General features: G+C 46.1%; 1 protein-coding gene across 1 annotated transcript; it reads right to left on the bottom strand.

Moving 5' to 3' along the window:
- Positions 1-4,446: 4,446 nt before the first annotated feature.
- On the bottom strand, positions 4,447-14,216 carry TENT5B (terminal nucleotidyltransferase 5B). Its single transcript, XM_031962502.1, is given in 5 exon segments — positions 4,447-7,044; positions 13,722-14,056; positions 14,059-14,115; positions 14,118-14,153; positions 14,156-14,216. Coding segments are annotated over 5 exon segments (1,509 nt in total). The 5' UTR covers positions 14,202-14,216; the 3' UTR covers positions 4,447-6,009.
- Between the last annotated feature and the right edge of the window lie 13,031 nt (positions 14,217-27,247).

Here is a 27,247-nt window from a genome sequence, read left to right as displayed (position 1 = left end):
AGGGTTCCAAATATAAAAGAAGATAATCACTGCTCTTAAGAAGCTTACACATGTGCCTATATTGGATTTACATATATATTTCCCATGTTTAACATATATTGGATTACTTGCTATCTAGGGGAGGGAGTGGAGGGAAGGGGAAGGAATTGGAACACAAAGTTTTGCAAGGCTCAGTCGTGAAAAATGATCCTTGCATATGTTTTGAAAATAAAAAAGTTTTGCAGTGCATAGAGAGCCCCAGTCCTGAAGTCAGAAGGACCTGAGTTCAAATGTGATCTCAGACACTTAACACTTCCTAGCTGTATGACCCTGGGCAAGTCACTTAACCCCAATTGCCTCAGGAAAAAAATAAAACAAAATAAAATAAGAAGCTTCAATTATATATATATGTTTGAAATAGGGTGAGAAAACAGCATAAGGAGAATAGTGATCAGGGAAGAAATTTTGGTGTAGTGTCACAGGGCAGAAGGGCATAAATATTTATTAAGCACCAACCATGTGCCAAGCAATGTGCTAAGCAGCTTACAAACTGTCATTTGACTCTCATGACAACCCTGAGAGGGAGGTGATGTTATCTCTATTTTGTAATTGAGGAAACTGAGGCAGGGGGCAGTTAAATGATTAGTCCACATCTAGTAAGTGTCTGGAGCTGGATTTGAGATCAGTTTCCTGACACTATCTAGGGCTATATAGCTATCTCTAGAGATAGGAATATCTCTCTCTTTGGTGACAAACTCCCATTTTTTTTTATTATAGTGAGTTTATTTTTAATACACACTGCTTTATGAATCATGTTGGGAGAAAAAAATCAGAACAAAAGGGAAAACCCATGGGAGAGAAAAAAAAAAAACAGAAAAAAGAGATGAATATAGCATTATTGATTTATATTCAGTCTCCATAGTTCTTTTTCTGGATGCAGAGGGCATTTTCTGTCCAAAGTCTATTGGGATTGTTTTGGATCACTGAACCACTTAGAAGAACCAAGCTTTTCATAGTTGATCATAACACTTTCTTGCTGTTATTATAAACAATGTTTTCCTAGTTCTGCTTGTTTCCCTCACTATCAGTTCATGTAAATCTTTCCAGGCCCTTCTATAATCAACTTGTTCATCATTTTTTAATATAACAAACTACCATTTTTATAGCACTGCGATTTAGTTGGCAGCTAGATAATACAGTAGAAAGAGTGCTGGACCCGAGTTCGAATCTAGCCTCCTGTGCTTATTGTGTCACTCTGGGCAATTCATTTCACCTATGCCTGTTTCCTAAATGTAAAACAGAGATAATAATAACAGTAACTATCTTTTAAGGATTATTGTGAGATTATAAAGTGTTTAGCACAGTGCCTGGTACATAATGGGTGCATAGTAAATGCTTGATTTCCACTATTGATCAGAGAAATGCAAATTAAGACCACTCTGAGATATCACTACACACCTCTCAGATTGGCTAAAATGACAGGAAAAGATAATGACGAATGTTGGAGGGGATGTGGAAAAACTGGAACACTAATATATTAGTTGGTGGAATTGTTAACAGATCCAATCATTCTGGAGAGCAATTTGGAACTATGCCCAGAGGGCTAGTAAACTGTATACCCTTTGACCCAGCAGTGTTACTACTGGACTTATGTCCCAAAGAGATTTTTAAAGCAGGGAAAAGGACCCACATGTGCAGAATGTTTGTGGCAGGTCTCTTTGTAGTCGCCAGAAACTGGAAACTGAGTGGATGCCCATCATATGGAGAATGGCTGAATAAATTGTGGTATATGAATGTTATGGAATATTATTGTTCTATAAGAAATGATTGACAGGATGATTTCAGAGAAGCCTGGAGAGATTTACATGAACTGATGCTGAGAGAAGTGAGCAGAACCAGGAGAACATTGTACACGGCAACAAGATTATACACAATGATCAATTCTGATGGACGTGGCTCTCGTCAACAATGAGGTGATTCAGGCCAGTTCCAATGACCTTGTGATGAAGAGAGCCATCTGTAACCCAGGGAGACACTGTGGGAACTGAACGTGGTTCACAACATAACATTCTCACTCTTTGTTATTGTTCGCTTGCATTTTATTTTCTCATTTTTCCCCTCTTTGGTTTGATTTTTCTTGTGCAGCAAGATAATTGTATCAATACGTACACATATATTGGATTTAACATATGTTTAACATAAAAAACAATAAATAAACTCTTGATTTCTTCCATCCTCTCTAAAACCTTCAGTCCTGACCTTTTATGTATTAAAGGTTCCTTTTAAGGCTCTGACATTCAGCCAATTAGCACCGACTGGTAGGGGCAGTTACATACTGCTGGAGAAACAGTGTCACAGATATAAATAAGGTCTACAGTGTTTTCTGTTGCTCAGCATAGTCTCAACATGCCTCATCCCAATTTGGGGCTACTGCTCGTCATCCCCTTGCACACTCATTTGTACACACATAAATAAAACCTTGTGTACATACATCGATCCCTTCCCCAGGGCAGCACAGTCATATCTAACTACTCAGAGCTGAATTTACTTCCGGGAACAGAGTTATTCATTGAGATCAATGTATATATAAATGTATGCATGTACATGAGTGTATGCACACATATACACATACATGGCTCAATAGTTACTACCTATAAAGTCCTTCACATAAGGAGTTTTTGCTTTCAATGAATGTATATTCTATTAGGCCATGTGCCATGTACATGGTTCATAGAAAATCAAGGAAAGTGGGTAAAGAAATAGAGATGGAGTATTCTAGGGAAAGCTGAGAGAATGAGAGCATTGCTCTTAGGGACATCAAGGGAGCTTACCAGAGGTGATATTTGAACTGAGCCTTGAAGGATGCATATGGACAATCTAGACAAAAGTGGAAGATGGGGGTACAGAACGTTCCAAGTGTAGGGAGAAATTTGAGCAGAAAAAATTCAGGCGTTGTCAGGGTGGGGTAGCTGGGGAATAGCAGAAAAGACTGGAAAAGCTAGCGATGACAGACTGGAGTGCTTTAGGTGCCTTTTGGTAGTTTGGGAGCCAGTGAAGATTCTTCCAGCAAAGGAGTCAGAAATGCATTCAGATTCACCAGGATACCTAGATAAGGATGGATGTGAAACGGGAAGGACTTGAGGCAGGGAAACTGGTTGGAAAGGAGATTCTGAGCTGCTTTATAGCCTCCTCTTTATCCCATCACTAACATTAAGGAGCCCTATTAATGGGCTTTGGTCCAGCAAAGTGTCCTAAGTCACCTAAAGTGAGCAGGAGGGAAGGAAGATGGACTGAGCGAGATAACTTTTGGTTAGACCTGGGGCAGGCTGGGTGCCAAGACTCCTCTGTCCTGACTCACCTGCTCACTGCCTGGCTTTTTCTACATCAAACTCACCACTTCAGAGGCTCCTAATGAGGGTGAATAAGTTGAGGGCTTTTGAGATTTCTGGATGAAAGGGACTTTGGTAAACAGCAGCTGGCATTGTCATAGTGACAGGGCCGGCGGGTGCCTCGGGGTGATGGCCTCTCCCTTCCAGGGCCCTCAGTGGCCACCCCCAGTCATTACGTACTTTTGGATGGGCTCCATGCTAGGTTTAAAGATGCCTTTGTGTTGCTGACAGGGACTTAGCCCAGAGAATGAGGGCCCCTTCCCGGCCCTGGGCATCGACCCAGGGCCAGGAGCTGTCTGCTCCTATCCTTTTGCTCATAACCCTGTGTCAGCACTGACGTAGGCAGGCCCAGAGCCAATGCCCAGGGGAGCATGGGAACCAAACTGGCTTTTTTTTTTCCATGGAGGTTGTATTTCCCAATAGGCCCAGGTCTCTCATATTTACATTACCTTCCCACCCCCACCACTCCCAGCCAAAAATTAACTCAAGGGAACAGAGCAATTGGAGATGGTTCCCTCCTAAACCCAATCAATCACCCTGGGCAAGAACTGGCCGCTCATTATGGGTTCCCAGCTCACCCAGGCCTACAATGCAGAGGGTACAGAAGCACATGTAGAAGCACACCTGGCCAAGAATGGGTTCAAAGGCCCAGCTGAGGCTCCCTGGACTATGTGACCTTTGCACCAATTTCCTAACATTTCAGAGCCTAGAAAGTTCAGGTTTCACTCAAAGGAAAGCCCAACTGGAGCCATCTCTGAGGAGAAAGCTGCCTGGGAAGGCAGCCTTCCCTTCCCTGAAGGTTTTCCAAGCTCAGCTGGCCTCCTGTTAGGGTTATGAGGTTATCTCTTCCCCAGAGACTTCTGCTGATAACTTCGGCCTGCCTCGGAGGTCAAGGCCTCCAGGTGATGTCTCCCGTAGATCCCCTTCCCACCCTCCACTGATCCAATGACCTTGAGCAGGTACTTTAGCTTATACAAGTGCCATAGTTAAAAGAATGTCTCTCCTGCCCTCCAGAGAATAGGACTTGTGTTGGCTCTGCTCCTCCCCACTCACCCCAAGACAGAGCACAGATTCCAGATAGAGAAAATAGAAACTTTATTAATTTATTTCATGAGAGGTTCGTGGGTTCAGTAGTCCTGCCGTCTCTCCCTCCCACACCTGAGACCCCTCAGACAGTTCTAAGCTGGAACTCCAGATTCCCTCCTTCCTTAATGATCTCCCCCCTCAAAAACACCTAGCACCCAGAGGTTGGGGAGTTGGGCTCCTGAGGGAAGGAAGGGGTATATCCAGAGTTAGTTGGCACCTTCCCAGCTCCACCCTCTCTCAGGGTCCAATTGGCCTGATGTCCTATCCCAGGGTCACTTACCAGGCCCACCCTCTTCCCTTCAGGAGTGGCGAGTGTTTGGGCTTCTAAGGAATAAATTGGGACCTTCATAGCCCCTTCTACTTCAAGGAAGAAGTCACGCCTACCAGTCTGGAGAAAACAATTCAAATCTGGGAGGGAGGGGGATGAAAAGGAAGACTCCCCCCACCTCCCTGCCAATCACTCTGCATACCATCCCCTATAGCTCCAAACAAACCACTCAAAGGCAGAAATCTTTACAATCTAAGACCTAACTCTGCTGGGGAGTAAAACATTTGGAGTTCACAGGGAGATTTGGAGTAGCTAGGGTGGGGTGGGGCAAGGCAAGTCAGGCTCCTTATCCAAGCACCCCTCCCTTTCCCCACCAGTGAACAAAAACAATCAAAAATGCTGACTCAGGAATGGCCCCCTCCCCAAGGAGGGGCGGGGATGGGGCTGACCAAGTTGAGTAGTTTCCAGGTGAGTAGTTTCCAAGGTGTCTGGATCCCCCTGGGTTTGGGTTGGTATGTCATCCTGCTCATTCTACAGAAGGCAGGCAGAGGATGAAGTGACGTGTGCAGGATCACACAGCTAGGAAACTTCCTGAGACCAGACTCCCGAGTCCGGATCTGGCACTGAGGTACCCAGCTGCCCCCATCTGTCCCAGCCTATAAATAACCCCTTCCTCCCAAGCTCACCATCTCTATCCAGTTTTCCTGAGGCCAGGTCTTCATAGAGGGGAATGTTGGGGGAAGAGGAAATCCAGGCTGCTGGGGCAGCTCCCCATGGCTCCCTGTCCCCACATATGTCAGTTTTTTCCTTTCCAGGCTAGTCTTGGCCCACCTGGGCCCTCAGCAGTGAGGGGTCTTCAAGGTCGATCAGGAGGATGACCCGGGGGAGCTTAGAAATCCAGGCTCTTTCACTGAAAATTCCCTCCCCCACCCCCTTGTTCCTCAGGCTGGGCCCTGGACAGCCTCTTGCTGTTCCCCCCACAGAATCCACCCGTGGAGGGAAGTGGCCCCTTCAGAGCCTGCAATTTGTTCTCCTGGAGGTTTTCTGCCACGATGGGAGGAATGGAGTCCTGTGAACGGCTCCCTCCATCCCAAGGCCGTGGCCCTGTCCCCCTCTAGGCTGGACTCGATTATTAACAAGCCCTTAGACACCCCAACCCACATCCCCACCCTCAACCCAACAGCAAATCGGTAAGTCTAACAGAGTCAGGCCTGGCGCGGCTGGGGACGCGTTCCCCCGCTGGCGCAGGTCCCGGGTGAGGACGGGGCCCCCCGCCTCCCCCTCAGCTCAGCTGCAAGGCAGCCAGGTGGGGTAGGAGGAGTGGGTGCAGGCCAGCAGAGGCTGCAGGGGGGCCACGTAGTAGTTGAGGGTAGGGGCGGTCCCGTCGCCGTGGGGGTAGGAGGCGGGCGGGTAGTGCCAGGCCAGGGCGGTGCAGCCCACGAGGCCCTGCTCGGCCAGCACCCGCAAGGCCAGCATGGCAATGAGGTCCAGCGTCTGGCGGCGCTCGTGGCCCATGAGGCAGACGGTGCTCTCGTTCACCACGCGGTGCAGGGTCACCAAGCAGGCATAGGAGGCGGGCCCGGTGCCCCCGCCGAAGTGCGCCTGCAGGTAGCGCTCCAGTTTGCGCCGCTGCTCCCCCAAGTCCGGGAAGTCGATGAAGAAGCGCGAGCACATGTAGCGCTGCAGCGCCTGGGTGTCGGTGCCCGGGCAGGGCTGGAAGCCGCGCACCAGCAGGTGGCAGTACTTCAGCAGGCCCCCGCCCCGGATCTCCTCCGGATTGTGGGTGGCAATCAGCCGGAGCCTCAGGTGCTCCAGCGCCTCCTCGAAGTCCCCGTACAGGCTCTCGCCCATCACCGAGGGGTGGAAGGCCTGCGACATGGGGGTAGACGAGCACTGGCTGTATAAGAGCATCGAGTCCAGGATGATCTGGAAAGAGTCTACGCTGAATTCAAACTGGCGCCTCAGGCGGTCCACGAACTTCAGCTCCACGTTCTTGCCACTGTTGTTGGAGAGGGAGATGAGGCTCCAGCGGTCGGTGTCCGTGCACACCTTGACCAGCTTCTGCACATAGGCCTCGGTCAGTGTCTGCGGCGTGATCTTGGTCCGGTTCACGCAGGCCGGGAGCAGATCCAGGAGGCAGTCCAGAACCACGTCCCGCACCAGCTGGAAGGCGGCCTCGTCCTGGAGGTCCACGCGGAAGATGAGGTCCACGTCCTTGTAGCCCAGGCCGTTATCTTGGTGCAGGACGTGGCTGGCGGCGGAGCCGTTGAGACGGACGCTGTGCACGGGGACCTTCAACTGCTCCAGGCGGCTCCGGACCACCTGGGGAGGACAGAGAGTGAGAGCAGGAACAGAACCGCCTGGGGGAGGGCACAGGACTGGGGGAGGGAGGAGGGTCCTCAGAACCAACACCAGCTGCTTGGGGGGCACTACTTGGCAGGGAAAGGTCGGAGGGTAAATGGGGATAAATGTGCAGCACAGGTGATACTTGGAGTCTCTTCTATCCACTGGCCATAAAGCAGCTTAGACCACGAGGACCCTGAACTTTGCCGGGGTTCAGCAAGGAAAAATTGGAATCTTGCCTCACAGCCAATCACCCCTGGCTAGACCTTGCCTGGGGCTCCATTTCCCTTTCTGGAAAATGGGTCCAAGAGCCCTGTCCCCCCAGATTGTAGTGAGGATGAAGCAAAATCCTATGTATAAAGCATTCCCATAAGGTGTCGAGTCAGTCCTTATTCAGCACCAGTAATTCTTAGTTATATAAAAGGCTTTTCTTCACAAAACCTTGGAATGTAAGGAATGAAAACATATCCATTTTGCAGATGACGACTGGTGCTCGGGCTAATAGCCACTAAATGGCAGGGCTCGGGGTTCCTGGTTCCAAGGCTCGGCTCCTCCGGCTGCCGGCAGCGAATCGGACCCAGCCTCTTTGACGGCATTTTCAGTAAGGCGAAGAATCCAAGGCATTTCTGAGTCAGAGGACTGGACCAACCAGATGTCATGGAGTCCATCCCATCCCCAAGAGGAAAGGCTCTCTCCAGAATATCCAAGTAGTGGCTCCTTACCTTTGGCCCCAAAGTGCTCCAGAGGGGTAGCCACTACCTACTGAAATGATCCCAGTCTTCGGGACTCCAAGTTCTCCGATGTGCCAAGTCTGTTTGCTCCTTGTTTCACTTATCTGAGACCAAACAAAAGTCTCAGCCCCACCATGGCAGCCCTTCAGAGACTTGAAAGCAGGATTCCCCTGAACCTTCTCTTCTTCCAGCTAGTGACTACAAGTTCCCTCCTCACATGGGAGGAACCTATCACCCCTTAACTGTGCCCTGCACTGGTGGACAGTATAGAGAATCCATGTGCCTTTGTTAAATAAAGCACCTTGAGGAGGCTAGGTGCCATAGTGGAGAGTGCAGGGCCTGGGGTTGGCAAGACTTATCTTCCCAACTTACTAGCTGGGTGACCCCGGATAAATCACTTCACCCCATTTGCCTCCGTTTCCTCATCTGTAAAATGAGTTGGAAAAAATGGCAAACCCTTCCAGTATCTCTGCCAAGAAAATCCCAAGCAGGGTTATAAAGAGTCGGACATGACTAAAAAAACAACGGAACAACAAACTTGCTACTATGTACCAGCACTGAGTTAAGCAAGCACCAAGTTTAAACAAACTTACTTATATTTTACAAACATATCCAGTCTAGCAAGAAGCAGCCCAAGTAGCATTGATTCAGGAACGAGTTCAAATTTAGCCCCCAAACACTAACTGTGGAAACTTGGACAAAACGCTTGACCTTTGTCTGCCTCAGTTTCCTCATTTGTAAGATGGGGATAATCTTCCCAGAGTTGAGATTTAAATGAGAAAATATTTGAAGGTCTTTACAAACCTTGTGGTAATTATTCTATCAGTGTCAGCAATTACCCGTTTCTCTTATTAGGACAGAGACTAGACCCGAGATTTCATTAGTATATATAACTAATTTGCTCTTACCAGTGCAGGCTGGTACCTCCTCTGCATTTTAAGAATCTTAGAACGTTGCCAAGGGCACCTGAGAGGAAGGAATGAAAATCTAGACCCTTCTAGTTCCAAGCTAGTTTGGCTATCCATTATCCAGCACTATGGTTATCAAAGTTTGCTCAACAAGAATCTGGGATCCACTGTGGTCCCCTTCTCTGCATAGGGCCATAGCCTCCCAATGGCTGCTTCTCTGGGCAAAGAACAGAAAGGAGTTTGGCCCCAAGAAGAATTCAATTGAGCCTCTGGACAAGGGTTTGGGACAGCCTAGCAATGGTCCTTAAGTGGAGATCATGCAAAAAAAAGATCTAATGCTCCTAGACCCCCCCAGTTCTTCTGCAATGCCAGCTTGGTGCTAAGTCAGCTGATCCTGCATGGCTTCCTTCCCCAATTCTGAGGGGTGTAGATAAAAAGCATAAAAATGCCTAGGAGACATGAAGTAATCAAGCAAAGCAAGCTGGGTGGAGACGGGCAAGGAAGACTTACTGGAAAGGGGAGGGGATGGGAGCCACAGATGGGATTGGAAGGGTGGGACAGAGTAGTGGAGACGGGAGAGACTCAGGACCACCTGAAAGGGGTGGCCATGGTTTAAAAACTGGAAGGAAGCTTGCTTAGAAGATCCCCTGGTTCATTTTACAGACAGGGTTTGTGTACCCAAAGAGATTAAGTCACTTGCCCAGACTCGCCCAGCTAGGAAGTGGCGGACCTAAGACACAAACCTGTTGCTCCTCTGGTGTCAGTACTTTTCTTTAAACTACATTGTTTCCCCCAAAAAACTAGTTGGGTGAATCATCGGAGCCAAGTGGCTCCCCTCTGGCTTCTGGGTAAGAAAGGAACCCTTCCCTCCTTGCCTCAGTGGAGATTCCTTGGTCATCACCATGTTGGTCTCATGCCCATATGCTCCAGTGTCATCACTCCTGATGTCTGGGTAGGAAAATGGCAATGAAAATGTCTAGGACGACTATAGCTTCGGGGGAGAAAGTAGACGGGAGATCCCACTCCTTGAGCCTACTAGGTATGGGGTGAATGCCATGAGGAAAATGAAATATGGACAAGAATGGAAACCAGTTGGCCTGGGGCTTTAATCGTGGATTCGTTATTGATCTTAGTAAGTCACCCATGAGCCTCAATTTCTTCATCTGCTAGAAAGGGGTACCCAGTATGCTTTCCTTCCCAAAGAGCAGGATTGGGAGGATCAAGGACGCCAAGGGACAAAGCATTTTGGCAGAAAAAAGGAGTGTCTCCATCTGAAAGGGAAGTGACCGGCCCACACGTGAGCGCTAATCCCACATGTGAGCACTAATCCCACACGTGAGCGCTAATCGAAGCAACATCTCAACGGGCCAGTGAAGGCCAGGAAGCCATTTGGGTAAGACAAGAGGGTTCAGCCAAGACTGGGCTTTCCTCTGCAAATGAGGAGGTCAAGGTGACTCAATAAGTGAACAAGACCCCTGTCTGTAGGTTCACTGCCCTTTCCAATGACTCTACAATGCTAGTACAGGCGAACTCCCTTCAGAAGTTGGGAGCGTGACAGTTCTCACGCTATTTTTCCTTTCACTAAGGGACAACCAAAGCCACCTATAGGCTGGCACCCAAGCTGACTTGTCCCAAGATGCCGATCTGTCTCCCCCTCCAACCTCTCCACCCACCCCAGGGCTGGGGCATCTGGCTGGGTGAGGAGGTGGCTGTACTCTTGTTAAATCCTCCAGCGTCAGGGCTTTGGGGCCCGCTGTGTCAGCCGGCCTAGAGCTGTTGTCTCCCAGGTGTGACACCTCAGATACCAGACACACCCAAGAGTGCCTCTGAGGAGCTTAGTTCTGCCCCAATTTGAGGGGGCAGCCTCTCTTGCTGGGTGCCAAAGGCCCCCCCCTTCCTCTGCAGGGTGCAGGTACAGAAGTGGGCCAGCTTGGACAGAGGGGTGGAGGAGTAAAGAGATAAGCTCCTCTCAGTGAACACCACAGGCTGTGCTGGTATTCGGTGCTCATGCTGCTACATCTGAAAAATGACATCCCTTCTCATTTTAAAAGCCTCAGAAGCAGGATTCCAGAACTTAAAGGGACCTTAGAAGTCATTTAAGCTAATCCCGAGTGATTCCAGTACTTGTTAGAAGGGGAATTCATCCCCCGTCCTCGAGACTGCCCACTTCACTTGGAGGGACCTCTAGCACATAGTAAGTGCTAAATGTCAATTTTTGTATAGTTGTTTTAGCCAGAAATCCCAAGGATCTCTCTAGGGTTATTATTTTTTTTTTTGCCTCAATTCTTACCTAGCCTTAATGGGTGTTGCTTCAGTTAAACAGAGCTGTTAAAGACCTTAAGTTTAAAAAGACCCAGTTCTCCTATTGCATCCAGGGTCATCTCTATTTGCCATTGGACTCAAGAGGGCTCTGGAGGGGAAAATAAGGTAGGTGACTTGCCTTAAAAAATCCAACTCACTACATGTTATGGCCCTCCTAGAGAATGAAGGACAAACAACTATACCAACGATTTGTTACAAGTGCTTATATAAGAACTTGGGTCCACCTTGCCACACCTTTAATCATTCCCTCATTTTGCCACTTGAACCAATCTGATTTTTATTCCACATGAGGGTCAGTCCCCTGCCTATTAGAAGGGAGCTATGGCATTCCTTCTAAGCCCTCTCTTCTCTAAATTAAACATCCTCAGTTCCTTCAGGACCTCCTTATATGGTATGGTCTCCAGTCCCTTCATCATCCCCAAGTTGCCATACTTGGTCACAACCTCCATGGGTTCCAGCTGCCTGAGAGCATCCATCTGACCCAGAGAGCCTTGGACGTTGCTGTCAGAGCTTACCTACAGCTGAGCCCCTGGCAGATGTGACCAAACTAGCCCCCGAGGACTGGCAAGCAGGCAGGGCTAGCAACCTAAGGTGATGGGCATGAGCACAGTGCCAAGATCTTCGGGGCATATGGGCACATCTTATTGTGAATAAAATTAGTTATGGGAGGTGGGGGAGATTAACAGGACGCTTGAAGTCAGTGTCCACACATGGATAGGTTTGCCTGGATTCTGCATTATTTGTTATAGGGTAGGAGGTAAGGGGACAGAAAAGGGGAAAGCAACAAAATTAATATCTAAAAAGTAAAGGGGGGAAGGAAAGAAAATCTCAAATTTAAAATCACAAGGCCTGGTTATATTTCTTAACTCTTATGACCTTGAGTATGTCATTTTCCCATTCCTGTATTCAGGTTGGACTACCTCTATATAAAGTCCTTTTCCGGTCTGCTAACATTGTGATTCTGAGAGCATCTACCAGTTCAAATGCTTCATCTTATTTATTTTGGCACTCAGCCTGAAATAGATTCCTCCTAAATCAATTTTAACTTGATTAAATCAATTTAAATCAACTGTTAACTGTAGGTCATATAATCTTGAACTGCATTCTTAGCAATTCTATGTTTGAAAACTCCCCTCCTTCACAGAAATGAAAACTTAAGAGGGCAGGGGACTCTCCCAAGATCACACAGAGTTGTTGCTGGAACCAGGACTTCTCATTTGCAACCTAAGAGTCTTATTTCTTGCTTCTATGCAAGCATTTTTACCCTCCTGAACTGGGTCCAATTTCTGACATGGAATCTCCAGAATTCCAGGTCTTGAGATGGAAGAACTGGACTGAATCCCAGGGATTCAGGGAATCCCTGGGAATTGGGAGGAGCAGGGAGCCAATGGGGGGGAGGAGGGGCTTATCAGCCTGGCTCTGGGCTACCTTTCTGGCACCAATTCTTAAAGCAGCAAATAAGTATCCTAATGGTTCGGGAGGGGGCAAGAGGCACACCCTGGGCAGTTGAGGTAGCAGCTGAAGCCAGGGAGTGGCCTGGCTCACCTGGCCAGATGGCTGCTACCTGGGCAGTTACTGTTCCAAGATGTCAGTAGGAATCCAGGCTGGATTTTCCTGTTTAAGATGGGGACTTTCCCCTTAGTTCTAGAAGCCCAAGCTTGGGTGCTTAGGTGGGAGGGGAATCAGTGCAGCTATGGACTGTTCCAGGGTAGCTTAAGTTGCAAGAGGACTGCCTGTCCTCCTCGAAAAGACCCTACCCATGCAATAGAAGTCCACCTTCTGCCGAAAGGCATGGAGTGGGGAGGGGGAAGTAGGGGGCAGAGGTGAGAGAAGGAAAGAAGAAACAAGACCTGGCTAAGGCCCTTCCAGGGAGGCAGCTAGGCTGGATCATTCCCTCCTCCTCCCCCACCAGCATGCTGTCTGCTGGGCGTGTGCAGCCCCTGGCCCAGCGCCAGCCACGGGTTTCACCATCTCAGCACATATCTCTGTTGGTGGATTCCAGCCCCCAGCCAGTTAGCCTGACTGAGCAAAGGGCAGAAGGGACCTCCAGTTTAGGGTGGGGGTGGGTGGATGAGAATCAGCCCGATTTCTGGTCTGGGTGAGCGCTCACCCCACGGTGAGGGGGAGGGGCGGGACTGGGGAAGGAAGGGAGCTTAATTTTGTTGCAGGAACACCCTCTTTATTGCCAGAGCCATCACTGCCCCTCCCCAGCTTCGGGACTGTTCCAGCACCATCACGGAGCGTCACTTTTCAGGGACAGTTTCAGCCACACAACTCGCACCAGCCGGCTTCCCAAGGCTCAGAGGGGGCAAGACCCGGCGCACAGCCCACACCCCATTTCTTCCCAGATGCCCAAGTAGGGAGAAAAGGGAGGCTCACTTTTGTTGTCTGCGAAATTAAGCCGACAATTTCTAAGGTCCTTCCAGGGCTAACATGCCGTGGTGCTCGGGTCTAATGTTCCATGTTCTAAGGTCGCTCCCAGTTCGGACATCCGGAGGTGCCGAGCTCCCTCAGTCCATGTTCCAAGATCGCGTGCTAAAGTTTGCTTAAGTTCTACTCTACTCTTCTGCAGAGCCCCTCTAACCCGAAAGCGCTTGGGGCGGGGGCGCGGGTTTTCAGCACCCCATCCTTCCCGGCTGCAAAAACGCGTCGGGGGAGGGAGGATCGGCTAAGCCGGCCCTGGGCCCGCACTCACCTGCACGATCTGGAGCGGCTGTACCGTCAGCGTGGGAAAGTTGCCGCGTCCGTGGATGGGGACCTCCTCGCCCAGAAGAGCGTCCAGCCTCTGCACCTGTGTCCAGTTCAGCCGGCTGAAGCGCAGTCGTGCGGCCCCGGAGGAGCCCTCGGGACTCGGGCCATCTCGTCTGAAGGTAGGGGCAGCGGCGGGGGGGACCAGGGCCGGGGGCGCCGCTGCAGCCGCCGCCACCGCTGCCGCGTCCGGACTCGCGGCCCCGCTCTCCGACGGCATCTCTAGCCAGACCCCGGAGCCTAGACGGCCAGAACCCGGAGTGAAGAGGAGAGCAGGGGGGAGGGAAGCAGGCGGGTGTTGGGAGGAGGACGGCGGCTCTGCGGGCTCCGGCCCCGACGACCCACGCTACCGACGGCGTGCACCGGCCAGAAAGCCGAGGAAGGTGTGCTGGGACCGGCTCATATAGGCTGTCCCCCGCCAGTCCATTGGTCCGTAGAGCTGTCGTTCATCCGCCCCCCCGCCCCCGCCCCACCCCACCCCCGCCCTCCAGGCTGTCATTGGGCGGAGAGGACTCCACTGGCTTTGCATGTGCGTCACTGCTCGGCCGGGCCGGCCCGCGATTGGCCGAGGAGCTTACCCCTTCCCACCTGATTTCGGACTCTCCTTCGGGCCGGCCCAGGGATTCCACTCTCGGATAGGTCAGGTCTGGGCAGATCTAGGAATTAAAGGGGCCGTCTCGGGGCGCCGGCGGGATGGAGACATTCAGAAAAAACAGTGGAGAGAGCGAGTTTGTGGCGAGGGGCGGGTAAACTCGGAAACTTGCATCGTCCGAGCTAGCAAGGACCTTGAGTCCGAGTGGTGGAACGGGAAGATCAAACGCCAGACCTGGGAGGTCTGAGATAGCATCTGGTCCAGCCCCCTCACCTTGCAGATTAGGGGACTTGCAGATAAGGCAACTTAACGGCCGAGCGGCCCGGGAGCGAGGTCTGCCTCCGCAGTCCGGGACCCCGCTGGGCTACTATCTCCCTAGGTGACCTTAGGCTAATCTGGGAATCTCCGCGCCTCGCCTTCTCCGCTGTAAAATGCAGAGGGCGGAGAAGGGGAGGGGACCGGGATGATCCCGAAAAGTCCCTAACGGTTCTAATTCCCAGGAGGTCTAGAGAGTCCAAGGTCCAGATAGCCTTTGCGGAGGGACGATGGCAACTAGAAGGTGAGGGGTGAGGAAAGCGGCCGGGCCTGCCCACCTTGGTCTTCCCAAAGCGGTGACTGAGCTTCAGGAGAGCTCCTTCCTTGGCAGCTGGGATCCGAGATGAGGGCGTCCGCGTGACCCTCCCCCCATCTCCTTCCTCGAAACTTTGTAGGGCAGCCTGGTGCCCTTCTCTGCTCCTCTCCTGTCCTTTCCCATGATCTTTCCTCTCTTCCTTTTTCTTCATTCTTTCCCCTCCCCATCCTGTATTCCAGACCTTGACCCCAACTTGGGAAAAGGAAGGAGGGATCGGTAGAATCGGAGACGTTAGGTACGCTGAAAGCCCATTTTGGGATCCGCTGTACATGGAATTCATGTTTCCCGGGACCCCAACGAGCTGGCTGTCTGTGGGGCACCATCAATCTAAGTATTCTCCCTCCTCAGTCTCATTCCCGCCTGCCCCGTTTCCTTCCAGCTTTGAAGGCTGTCTCCTCAAATGAGGGCAAATGTCTCGGGTCCTTCTTCCGCTGAGTGATCCTAGGACCTTGGAGAGCCCTTGAATCCCACTTAAGGAGCCATTTCTCTATCCAAGGAGCCTTCTTCCTACACGCTGCTCACCCTGTCCCTTCTATTGTCTCCGGCTATCAGGCCTGTTTTTGAAAAGCCCGATTCCCTAGATCCCACTAATGAAAGTCTCATTTCCCACCACCTTCATCTCCACCAGCTTTCCTCCTTCCCCTCAGGGAAGGTGCAAAGTCCCCATGGTTTGGTCTTTTCACTGAAGATTCTTTTAACTAAAGACTTTTCCTTGAAGGCGGGAGCTGTTCTTTATTTTTATCTTTTAATTCAATTCCGTCTGATTATGAGCTGGGTGGTGGAGGTAAGTGGAACCCGCCTCCCCATAAATCCGGTCTCTGACATCCTCTGGCTGTGTGACCTTGAACAGGTCTATGCTCTGGGCCATTCACCCAGACTAAGTGGCGAAACACCGAGTAATCTGCTTTGTACCGGTTTGAGTTTCCTCACCTGGGAAACCTAGGATACAAAATCACCACCCCTACCACATAAAATGTCCCACAAACTGACAGCTGCCTAGGACTGGATACTGCCTAGGTATTAGAGGCATAAAGATAATTTTTTTTCAATGAACAAAAATCGGTTTTCTCTTCCTCCCATTCCCCTCAACACTGGAAGGGGGAGAGAGGGGAAGTAACTTTTTTGTTTGTTTTAATATATGTTTTAAAATATACAAAATTGAAAATAAAAGCTACTTTCCTCAAAGAGGCTCCATTCTACTAGCTAGAAATAATATGAACACACCACGTGCGTGCACACACAGACACCCACACAAATAATTTCATGAAGGGAGCTACTGACAAGTGGGGAAATCTGGAAAGGCCTCATGGGCAGGTGAATTAAATCAGGCAATAAGCATTTATTAAGCATCTACTGTATGTTGAATGCTAAATACTTGGAGAGAGGGATTCCGTGAAGAGAAGGTGAAAAGAGAGGCTACCTTTGAGGGAACAGCCTGTGGGAAGGGTATGGAAATGAGAGATGAAAGTTTGTGTAAAAGAAAGGGCAAATAAGATCACTGGCTGGAACAGAAGTGTGCATGAGAGGAGAAATGTGAAATTAACCTGGAAAGATGGGTATTAGCCGATTTGGAGTTTTCATTATTTCATTTTTTTTTTTTTTTTTTGGTAAATGTTTCATTCATTTTAAATTTAAATACAAAAATGAGAAAAGTAAAAAGAACTTATCCATGTAAATAACAGAATACGAGAGGATTCAATATAAAACAGTACATTACTATTTTAAGAAAACGTATAATAAATACTACATATTGTTTTCAAAGCTATCCAGATTTTCTTTGCTTCCTTCTAGATTTTTCTTTTTTATTTTTTGTGCAAAATAGTGAAACTTTCAATACCAGAGTAGTTGGCATTGGAAGGCGGGGCTTTGGGATTGAAACGAGTAAGGAGGGGCAGGTGGGTAGAACTGATTTGAAGGGTGGACATTGCCCTGTTTTGGTTAAAGCTCTCTCTGCTCCCATTCCTTTTGGAGTCTTGAGCTTCCAGGAGATAGACCACCGGTTCGAGTGAGCAATTTGTGACTTTGAATGCACTCGTTCTACAATGAAAGGAACCTTATTTATTGTTCCTAAAAGACCAGCCCTGACCCAAACTCTAGCCCAAATGCTGCCTTTTCCACGAAGTTTTCCATGATTTCTTTTGTCCAACGGATTTCAAACTTTTTAGTCTAAGGATTTCTTTACACTTTTGGAGGCAGTTGGAATAAGTGACTTGATAGGATCACACAGCTAATAATTGAGGTCAGATTTAAATTCATTGGGTCCTTTTCTCTTTCTCCTCTCCTTTGTTCTTTCTCCTTTGTCCTCCCCTTTCCCCTCCTCCCTTCTTCCCCCTTCCTTTCTCTACTTTCCCTTCTTTTCCCTTTTCTCACCCTACTCTTTCTTTCTCCTCTCTTTCCTCTCCCCTCTCTCTTTCCCCATTTCCTATCCCCCTTCTTCTGTTTTCCCTCCTCTTCTCTCTTCTTTCTTCTCTCCCCTCTCCTCCCCATCTCCTCGTACTTTTCCCCTCCCTTTTTTTTCCCCTCTCCCCTATGTGTGTGGGTGTATTATCATTCTACTTCCAATCCAAAAACATATTCACTAACAATTTAGCTCTTGGAATATCTCATTAGGATGATAAATGTGATTTACTAAATATCCTGTATATCTCTGTGACAAGCTTCTCAGATAGTGAACTTGGAAGGACTTCAGATATTCTAGTCCAACTCCCTCATTGCACAGATGAATGATAAACAATCTCAGGCTCATGGATCCAGACCTAGAAGGGACCTCAGGGGTCATCTAGTCTGATCTCTTCTTTTTGCAGAAAAGGAAATTGAGATCCAGAGAGGTGACTTGTCCAAGGTCATATAAGAGAAGGGATTTAAACCTGTGTTTTTGGATTTCAGAGCCACTGCTGTGAGTTAGGAAAGGAGTGAAGGAAAGAAGAAAGGAAGGGGGAAAGGAGGAAAAAAGAAAGAAAGGGAGGGAGGCAGGAGGAAGGGAAGAAAAAAGAGGAGGGGAAAGGGAAGGAGAAGGAGAAAGGGGGAGAGGAAAGAAGAAGGAGAAAGGGGGAGAGGAAAGAAGGAGAAAGGGGGAGGGAGAAGGGAAGGAAAGGAGAGAAGGAGAGGAGAAAGGGAAAGAGAAGGAGAGGAAGGGAGGGAATGGAAGGTAGAGGAGAAATCAAGGAAGGAGAGAAGGGAGAGAGGAAGAAAAGAAGGAAGAAAGGGAGGAAGAAAGTTGAGCAAGATATTGAGCAGAACAATAGAACAGTTTTTGAGTCCATCGTTTTCAGAAGCAATACAATTCTCAAAAATGGAGCAGTGGCTGGTAAACCTGCAGGGTGGCCTGGCAGAAACTGGCCAGATGATCCATCAGCACAAAGGCCACAGTGTTTTAGCTCCACTCAAGCTGGTCTCTGGAGGGCTGCTTTGCAGATTGGTCCGGTAGCAGGGAAACTGTGACCAAAGTCTCTTGATTTAGGATCCACTCAATCAGGTTTATTCCTCTTTTGTGAAATTGTCACCTTCTATTTTGTGTTGTCTTTTATAGTGGAAAGAGCCCTGAAGTGATGGTCCTTTTTAGCTGTGGGACATTGGGCAAGTCACTTGACGTCTCTGAGTGCCACATTTCTCATGTGTATGTTAGTATAGGAATAATCTGTAATTATATCTGTAAAATAATTTCTATGTATGCATGGAAATTTCAGGTTTGGGAGCTCAGTTTACCTAGACAGATCAGCAGATTGAGGCAGATTAGAACCTGTTTTAGTCCTAGTCACTAGGTTCTAGGAAGTGCCTGAGGCATTCTGACTCTGCCATTTACTACTTGTAAGATTTGTCTAAATCAATTAATCCCTGTGAGCCTCAGTTTCCCCAACTACAAAATGGGAGAGGAGGGGTTGAAGTAGATGGCCCTTGAGGTCCCTTCCAGCTCCAAATCTCTCCTCCTGTGATCTGATGACATTCAAGGTCCTTTCCATCCCTAAATCCGGGATTTTATGACAGGGATATGCTAGTTTGGTGACTTCCCCAGAAGGACATGGCTAGTCCATGGTGGGATTTGAATCCAGTTCTTCTGCTCATCTGTGACCATATCAGTCTCTGGAGCTTCAGAAGGATAAGAAAATGTAAAGTGGAGATAATGATGTTTACTTGACCAACTCCAATTGTGGTTAGGGGCCCTGTCTTAATTACCAGAGAGAACCCTTCTCCAGCAAGGGGCTATTAATAGACTTTCAATCATAAAACAGTCGGAGGTAAGTGAAAACCAAAGGATTCCTCTTCCTTTTTTTCTCTTTCCTGACTTGCATCTGGGCAGGGAAGAGCAATTAGCAGACTCCCCAATCCGTGAATCATGCTTGTGTTTATGATCCTGTTCCCAAAGCTAATTGTTTCATTGTTTGTCTGAATTTCAGATGTCAGCATCTTTGTGGGGATGGGGGTAGGGGTGGGGATGGCTGTGAGGAGGGGAGACTGAAAAGAGTGTGAGTGCAGCACGGAATCAAGCTCATTAACTGCTGTAGGCTGTTAGTTTCCTAAACTAATGAGAGCAAGGAAATAGTGGTCCACATTCTAAATGATCAGAACATTCTATAGGCTATGAGATGTAATATTTGATCGTTTTCCTCTCCTGAGTCTGATTCTATATCTACATACATACATATATATATTAGTGAACAATTAGGGTTATGTGACTTGCCCAGGGTCACACAACTAATAATGAAACTTGGATTAGAACTCTAGGTTTAGTGCTCTATCCACTTCACCTAGTTGTTCCCACTAATAGATAGTGAATGAGTTTCTGTACCTGACTCTGAAGAGAGGAAGATGTAGTGAAAAGAGTATCCAGTGTGGAATGGAAAGTTGAAAGAACTGATAGATTACATTTCAACTCAGTTAACAAGCCTCTATTAAGCATTATGTGCGAGGGACTGTGCTAAGCCCCAGTAAAATAAAGAACCAAAAGTCCCTGCTCTTACTAGCATGGAGAATGGCAAATGCAAATGCCTGGAGTCTGCAGATTGGAGAAAGCCTGGGAAGAATGGCTAGGGCATCATGGTCACTGGATGGCAGAGCATGAGGAAGTAATAGAGAGAGGGGAGAGTAAATTTATAAGAAATAAGACTGGAAAGGTAAGAAGCCCAGTTAGAAAAGGCGTTAAAAGCCAAATTGATGAATTTATAATTGATCTTGTAGGTAATAGGGAGCCACTGAAATTTATGGGAGGAGGGCAGTATGGTCAAGCTCAAACGTCCAGGTAATGAGGGCCTGCACCAGGGTCAGGGCAGGATCAGAGGGTACAAGGGGGCTTTGGAGAGATGTTATAAAGTAGAAAGAATAAAATTTGACAACTAGTGAAGAGGGTGTGAGATTGGAGGAATAAGACTAAACATCCTCCCCTTACACCTCCTTCAAAGGTCTATTGTGAGAAAAGCATTCTGTTGAAAGCTTATGGACATAGAGCTGTTATCCAATTCAACAGACATGTATTGTGCCAAATTCTGTGCCGGGCTAATGCTAGAGAAAGTCAAGATCAGTTTGCCCTCAGGGAGTTTATATTCTATTGGGAAAAAAACAAGTACACACACATACACATATAGAGAAAATAATTTGGGGGAGGAGAAGACTAATATTTGGGGTGATAGTACTCTGGTACACCTAAGAGGTGGGTGGTAGCCTACTTTATAATCAGAAAATTAGGAAGAGGGAAAGGATCATCATATCCATGTGGAGTTTGAGAAGTCCATGAGGTGTCTTGTTAGGTTTCTGTTTCCACAAATATAAGATTGGCTGTTTAAAGTGCTTCCAGCTCCAGGTCTAATTAGGTTCAGCTGTTTCAGAGTTAGAACGGTAGCCTTCCCATTTTGGAGGACAGAAGCTCTGGTTTCAAGTCCCAATTCAATTATGTGAGACTTAATTTTCTCATCTGTCGAATGGGGATAATACTTGCACCCACTACGCATTTTCTGATGATGAGGTTGAGGCACATATGGCTAGAGCTAGTTCAGTGTGTGGAAGTCCTGGAAAAAATGTTTGGGAGAGAAGAAGTGGGTAGGCTCCCTACCAATCTGAAGGTTTACAGATCCATTAACCTCATTGTTGTATGTCTGTGTAACCCGGGTAGTGTTACCAGCCCCATGCCAGGAAACTGAGTCATTTCCATTTGAATTGTCCTAGGAAGATTCTCAAGATCACCTGGTGAGATAAGGTACTGAACACCGAGTTCTTTCTCAAACAAAACTGCCAAGCCTTCTGACTCTATTGCAGAGAGCTCACCTCCAATGGGCTGGCCATAGTGTTCCCATGCCAAATGCACATTTGCTGAAAAGATTATTTTTACAGAGAATTCACCCAAGACAAATGCTCACAGAGAGGTCAACAAAAAAAGGACACTCTGAAGGTCTCTCTGAAGAACTTTGGAATCAATGATGTGACGTGGGAGACAGTGGTTCAGGATCACTGGTAGGATGTACGCGCATGAAAGTGGAATGGCAGTGGCTCAGAAGAAATGTGAGATGCACAAATTTAGAGATATCTCCCTCCCAAATGGTCGTCCAGACTATTTATGCCTGACCTGTCCAGAGCCTTAGAACCCATACTGGGCTGATGAATTACAGCCTGACATACTATCCATTGACCGCAACATAGTGGTATCATTCTGATCCTCGTTAAGAATGAAGGCCATCATCCTCAGCAACGAGATCAACCAAATCATTTCTAATGGAGCAGTAATGAACTGAACTAGCTATACCCAGAAAAAGAACTCTGGGAGATGACTAAAAACCATTACATTGAATTCCCAATCCCTATATTTATGCCCACCTGCATTTTTGATTTCCTTCACAAGCTAATTGTACAATAATTCAGAGTCTGATTCTTTTTGTACAGCAAAATAATGTTTTGGTCATGTATACTTATTGTGTATCTAAGTTATATTTTAATATATTTAACATCTACTGGTCATCCTGCCATTTAGGGGAGGGGGTGGGGGGGGTAAGAGGTGAAAAATTGGAACGAGGTGAAAAATTGGAACAAGAGGTTTGGCAATTGTTAATGCTGTAAAGTTACCCATGTATATATCCTGTAAATAAAAGGCTATTAAATTAAAAAAAAAGAATGAAGGCCATACAAAGGATATGAACAGACAATTTTCAGATGAATTAAAACTATTTGTGGTCATATGAAAAGGTATCTCCAAATCACAGACAACTCTGAGATACCACTACACACCTGTCAGATTGGGTAAGATGACAGGAAAAGATAATGATGAATGTTGGAGGGGATATGGGAAAACTGGGACACTGATACATTGTTGGTGGAATTGTGAACAGATCCAGCCATTCTGGAGAGCAATCTGGAATTATGCTCAAAAAGTTATCACATTGTGCATACCCTTTGATTCAGCAGTGCTACTACTGGGCTTATATCCCAAAGAGATCTTAAAGGAGGGAAAGGGACCTGTATGTGCACGAATGTTTGTGGCAGCCCTTTTTGTAGTGGCCAGAAACTGGAAACTGAGTGGATGCCCATCAATTGGAGAATGGCTGAATAAGTTATGGTATAGGAATGTTACAGAATATTATTTTCTGTAAGAATCAGCCAACAGGATGATTTCGGAGAGGGCTGGAGAGACTTGTGTGAACTGATGCTAAGTGAAGTGAGCAGAACCAGGATCCTGATCATTGTACACAGCAACAAGAAGATTATACAATGAACAATTCTGATGGACGTGGCTCTTTTCAGACCAGTTCCAATTTTTATTGTGATGAAAAAAGCCATCTACACCCAGAGAGAGGACTGTGGGAACTGAATGTGGTTCACAACATAGAATGTTCACTCTTGTTTATTGTGGTTTGCTTCCATTTTATTTTCTTTCTCATTTTTTCCTTTTTGATTTGATTTTTCTTGGGCAGCAAGATAATTGTACAAATATATATACATATATTGGACTTAACATATATTTTTAGCATGTTTAACAAAAAAAAATGAACGAAAAACAACAACCTTTTCAGGGCTGTGCAATTCACATGAGATAATATTTGTAAAAGGCTTAGGGTTTTAGGATTTTGAATGCTGAGTAGGAAATGCTGTAAACATCATCTAGTCCGACTCCCTTGAATTAAATATTATACACGTCTCCTCTCTTAGAATTCCCCTGATTTTCATCATCTAAGTTAGAGTCCTAGCTGAGTCTGGCAATGTGATGGAGCAATTACAGAAGCTTTCTTTCTTGAACCTCAATGTCCAGACCTGTAAAATGGGACTAAAAAATCCTCCCCTTCCTTACTTCAAAGGAAAGCATTTTTTTGAAAGTTTGTGGACATGGGAATTGTGAGTCAACAAACATGGATTGTGACAAATTCTATGCCAGATTAGCTGCCAGAGAGAGAGAGAGTCAAGATCAGATCAGTCTGTCCTCAGGGAGTTTACATTCTGGGGAAAAAACCCAATAAGTACACATATATATGTGCAAAATATGAATAAAATGAGGGAGAAGAGGACCAATATTTGAGGTGATCAGGATTAGCCTAGTGTAGGAGATAGTTTCTGAGTTGTGTTTTGAAGAAAACTAGGGAATCTCTGGGGGCAGCTAAATGGTGCAGTGGATGGAGTGTCAAATCTGGAATCAGGAAGACATCTTCCCGAGTTCAAATCTGACCCCAGACTCTTATTGGGCAACTCATTTAACCCTTTTTGCTTTCGTTTCCTCATCTGTGAAATGACCTGGAGAAGGAAATGGCAAACAACTTCAATATCTTTTCCAAGAAAACCCCAAATAGGGGCATGAAGAGTTGCACGTGCCTGAAATGACTGAACAAAAACAATAAAAGGGATTCTGTTAGTTGAAGGTAAAGAGGGAGAGCATTCCAGGAATGAGGAACAAACAGCCTGTGCATTGTCAAGGAGGTGGGAAATGAAACATTGAATAATGGTTGTATTGAAGGTAGGAGATGAACTTGGAGTCAGGAAAACTCCAGTCCAAATCCCGCCTCAGATGCTTACCTCCTCTGTGACTGTGGGCAAATAACAACCATGTTGTACCTCACTTTCCACATATATAAAATGAGAAGATTAGGAAATTCAGTGGAGTCTATTCTCCCTTGAGCTCTAAATCCATGATCCTGTGAAGTAGGTTAGTTTGGTTGGAGCATAGAGTGCTAAATGGATCAGTGAAGAGTTCTCTGCTCCCATCAATGTTTTCTTCCTTCCTTCCTTCCTTCCTTCGTTCCTTCCTTCCTTCGTTCCTTCCTTCCTTCCTTCCTTCCTTCCTTCCTTCCTTCCTTCCTTCCTTCTTTCCTTTTGTTTGTTCTTTCTCTCTTCCTTCCTCTCTCCCTTTCTCTTTTCTTTCTTTTTCTCCCTTTTTTCTCTTTCTTTTGTCTTCTTTTTTTTCTTTCTCTGTTTCCTTCCTTCCACTTCAGTTCTTTCTTTTATTTTCTTTTTAAATATTTTACTTTCCCCAGTTACATGTAAAACAATTTTTTTACATTTGTTTTTAAATGTTTGAGTTTTCAGATTCTCCCTCTTCCTTTTCCCCACCCCCATGAGAAGACCCATGTGAAATTGTGTAGAACATTTCCAAAAAAGTCATGTTGGAAAAAAAAAAAAAACATAAAGCTTCTACCCCAACTCTCCCTCAAAAAAAAAAAAAAAAAAAAAAAAAAAAAAAACTCAAGAAAAAAGGTTAAAAAAATCATGTTTCAATTTGTACACAATCAGTTTTTCTTTGGGTGTGGGTAGCATTTTTCATCATAAATCCTAAAGAGTAGTCTTGTATCATTGTATTGCTGAGAATAGCAAAGTCATTCACAGCTGAACATCCCATGTAGTAGCTATTACTACATACACAGTACATTTCATTTTGCTTGAGCTCATAGAGGACTTTCCGGATTTTTCTAATGGTATCCTGCCCACCATTTCTTATAGAACAATAATATTCCCTCATAATGCCATACAAAGTATTTAGCCATTCTTCCACTGAGGGACATCCCCTCAATTTCCAATTCTTTGCCCTGAGAAAAGAGTTGCTATAAATATTATATATATATATGTTCTTTTTATTTATTTTTTAAAATCTCTTTTGGGATTCATGACTAGTAGTGATTAGGAGATGCATGATTTTATAATTCTTTGGGCACACATCATATCTTTTGACCATTTATCAATTGGGCAATGGCTCTTTTTTTTTTAATTTATAAGTTTGACTCAGTTTCCCATGCATTTGAGAAATGAGGCCCTCATCAGATAAACTTGCTTTGAAGTTCTTTTCACATTTTCAATTGCTAACTATTTCCCCCCTGCTTATTCTATTCTCTCTTTCCTTTTACTCTGTCCCTCAGAGAAATCTTCTGGGGGAACTTGGGAGAGGCTGAGGAGAGATCTTAAAAAGGGAGGGAAAAAAAGGGAACAAACATTTATTAAGCACTTACTGTGTGTCAGGTACTATTCAAAGTGCTTTACAAATATTATCTTATTTGATTCCCTCTTGTACTCATTGTAGCCAAGGATTATGAACTAGTACCTTCAGAGCTGGGGACTTGAACTATGTGGGTGATGATTTCAGATCCTCCTCCAGTGGCCAGGAAATAGATGACAGCTGACTATAGCCCACCTCCCCATCTTGGGCCAACGAGGGAAGGAGTAAATCTTTACCTTTCAAATTTCTCCTCCTTTCCTTTGTTTTCAAGGCTCAGTCCAGGAACAAATGCTTTCCCTCTTCACTTGTTCCTGGAGTAATTTGCCTAGATTATTCTCATCCCATTTATTCCTTACATATGTAGTTGTATACATGTGGTATACCTGATCAATAGAAGGAAAGTACCTTGAAGAAAGGGATAGTTCCATTTTTTTCTTTATATCTCCAGCACCTAACACAATATATTATTTCATGTAGCAGGTGCTTAGTGTTATAGAATTTAATTGAATTTTCTGTTCTAAATGTATCTTTAGTCTACCTTAATCTGTCCCTTGAAAATTGTACTCAGATTCCAGCTATAGTCAGATATTGAGTCTGAGTCACTGCCCTTTCAAAACTGCAGCCCATGGGCCCCCATAAAATGTCCCATTTCAAAGGATTAGACCAGATCACATCTACCTGATTTCAAAGTGAAAGCAAGACTGACTATATGGATGAAGTAGATTGACAATGGAATGTGGACATTCTGGGAAAATCGGTCCCTGATCTGCTGGACGAGGAAATGTGCATGTGCTTTGGTCTCTTCCAATGGACTCCATGAGCTTATGGCCCTTTGCAAAAGGCCTTGGGTGATCTAGAGCTCCTTGCTGAACTTTTGGGAGGTTGGGGGTGGGAGGGGTTGTGTTTAAGCTGAGTGGCATTTGAATCAGGAAAAGCTTATAAGAACTATTGAAGTTCTGCCTCAAGCAAGTTAAGCAGAGCCAAGAAAACAATCTGCAGTTACTACAACAGTGTAAAGGGAAAGAACTCACTCTGAAAACCAAAAGTGGAGTAACAAAATTATGAAGAGCAAGTAGGACTTGAAGACATATAAGACCCCCCCAATGTACGCCTTCGTGTAGATGAGAGGTCCAAAGGTTTTATACATGTTTTCAGGCTTTTTCAATATATTGATCAATTGGATTGATTTTTTTTCCCTTCTAAAAAAATATTATTTGTCATATAGGATTGTTTTTTGGGAATGAGAGGGGAAGGGATATTTTGGGATAACTATGGTGATATACGAAAGTTCCAGGAGGTGGAGTAGATAGAGTGGATAGAGTATCAGATCTGGACTTAAGAAAACTCCATGAGTTTCAATCCAGCCTCAGACACTTACTAGCTGTGTGATCCTGAACAAGTCACTTTACTCTGTTTACCTCAGTTTCTTCATCTATAAAATGATCTAGAGAAGGAAAAGACATGACTGAACAACAAGAAACAGAACATCAATAAAAAAGTATAAAAAAAAAAAAAAAAAGGAATGCCTCCCTGTCCTTTGGCTTGGGATCCATATCTAACCTGAACTTACTTGAACTCTCAGCAAAAGAAGGAGAGAATTTCTTTGCCCACACCTGCCAACCTTCCAACAGCTCTTACTATAAGACTTGGAAATGAGCTCTTTTGTCGGTGAACTTGAGACTGACATCCAATCCCTAGGACCTTGTATTTTGTATTTTCTTCTTTGAATCTAAGTCATGAGCAGCCATCCTGAGAAATGGAAGTTTCCAGCCCTAGCGAAACCTCCTGAGTTTGAGATTTGGGAGATTCCTGAATCTGTGCCATGGCCCAGTGGGAGGTGCTTCTTAGAACAATACC

Source organism: Sarcophilus harrisii, chromosome 3 (genome assembly GCF_902635505.1).
Source record: "Sarcophilus harrisii chromosome 3, mSarHar1.11, whole genome shotgun sequence".
Classification (NCBI taxonomy): domain Eukaryota; kingdom Metazoa; phylum Chordata; class Mammalia; order Dasyuromorphia; family Dasyuridae; genus Sarcophilus; species Sarcophilus harrisii.
Note: the sequence above shows the minus strand (reverse complement) of the source record. Positions and strands in the feature narration are given on the sequence as shown.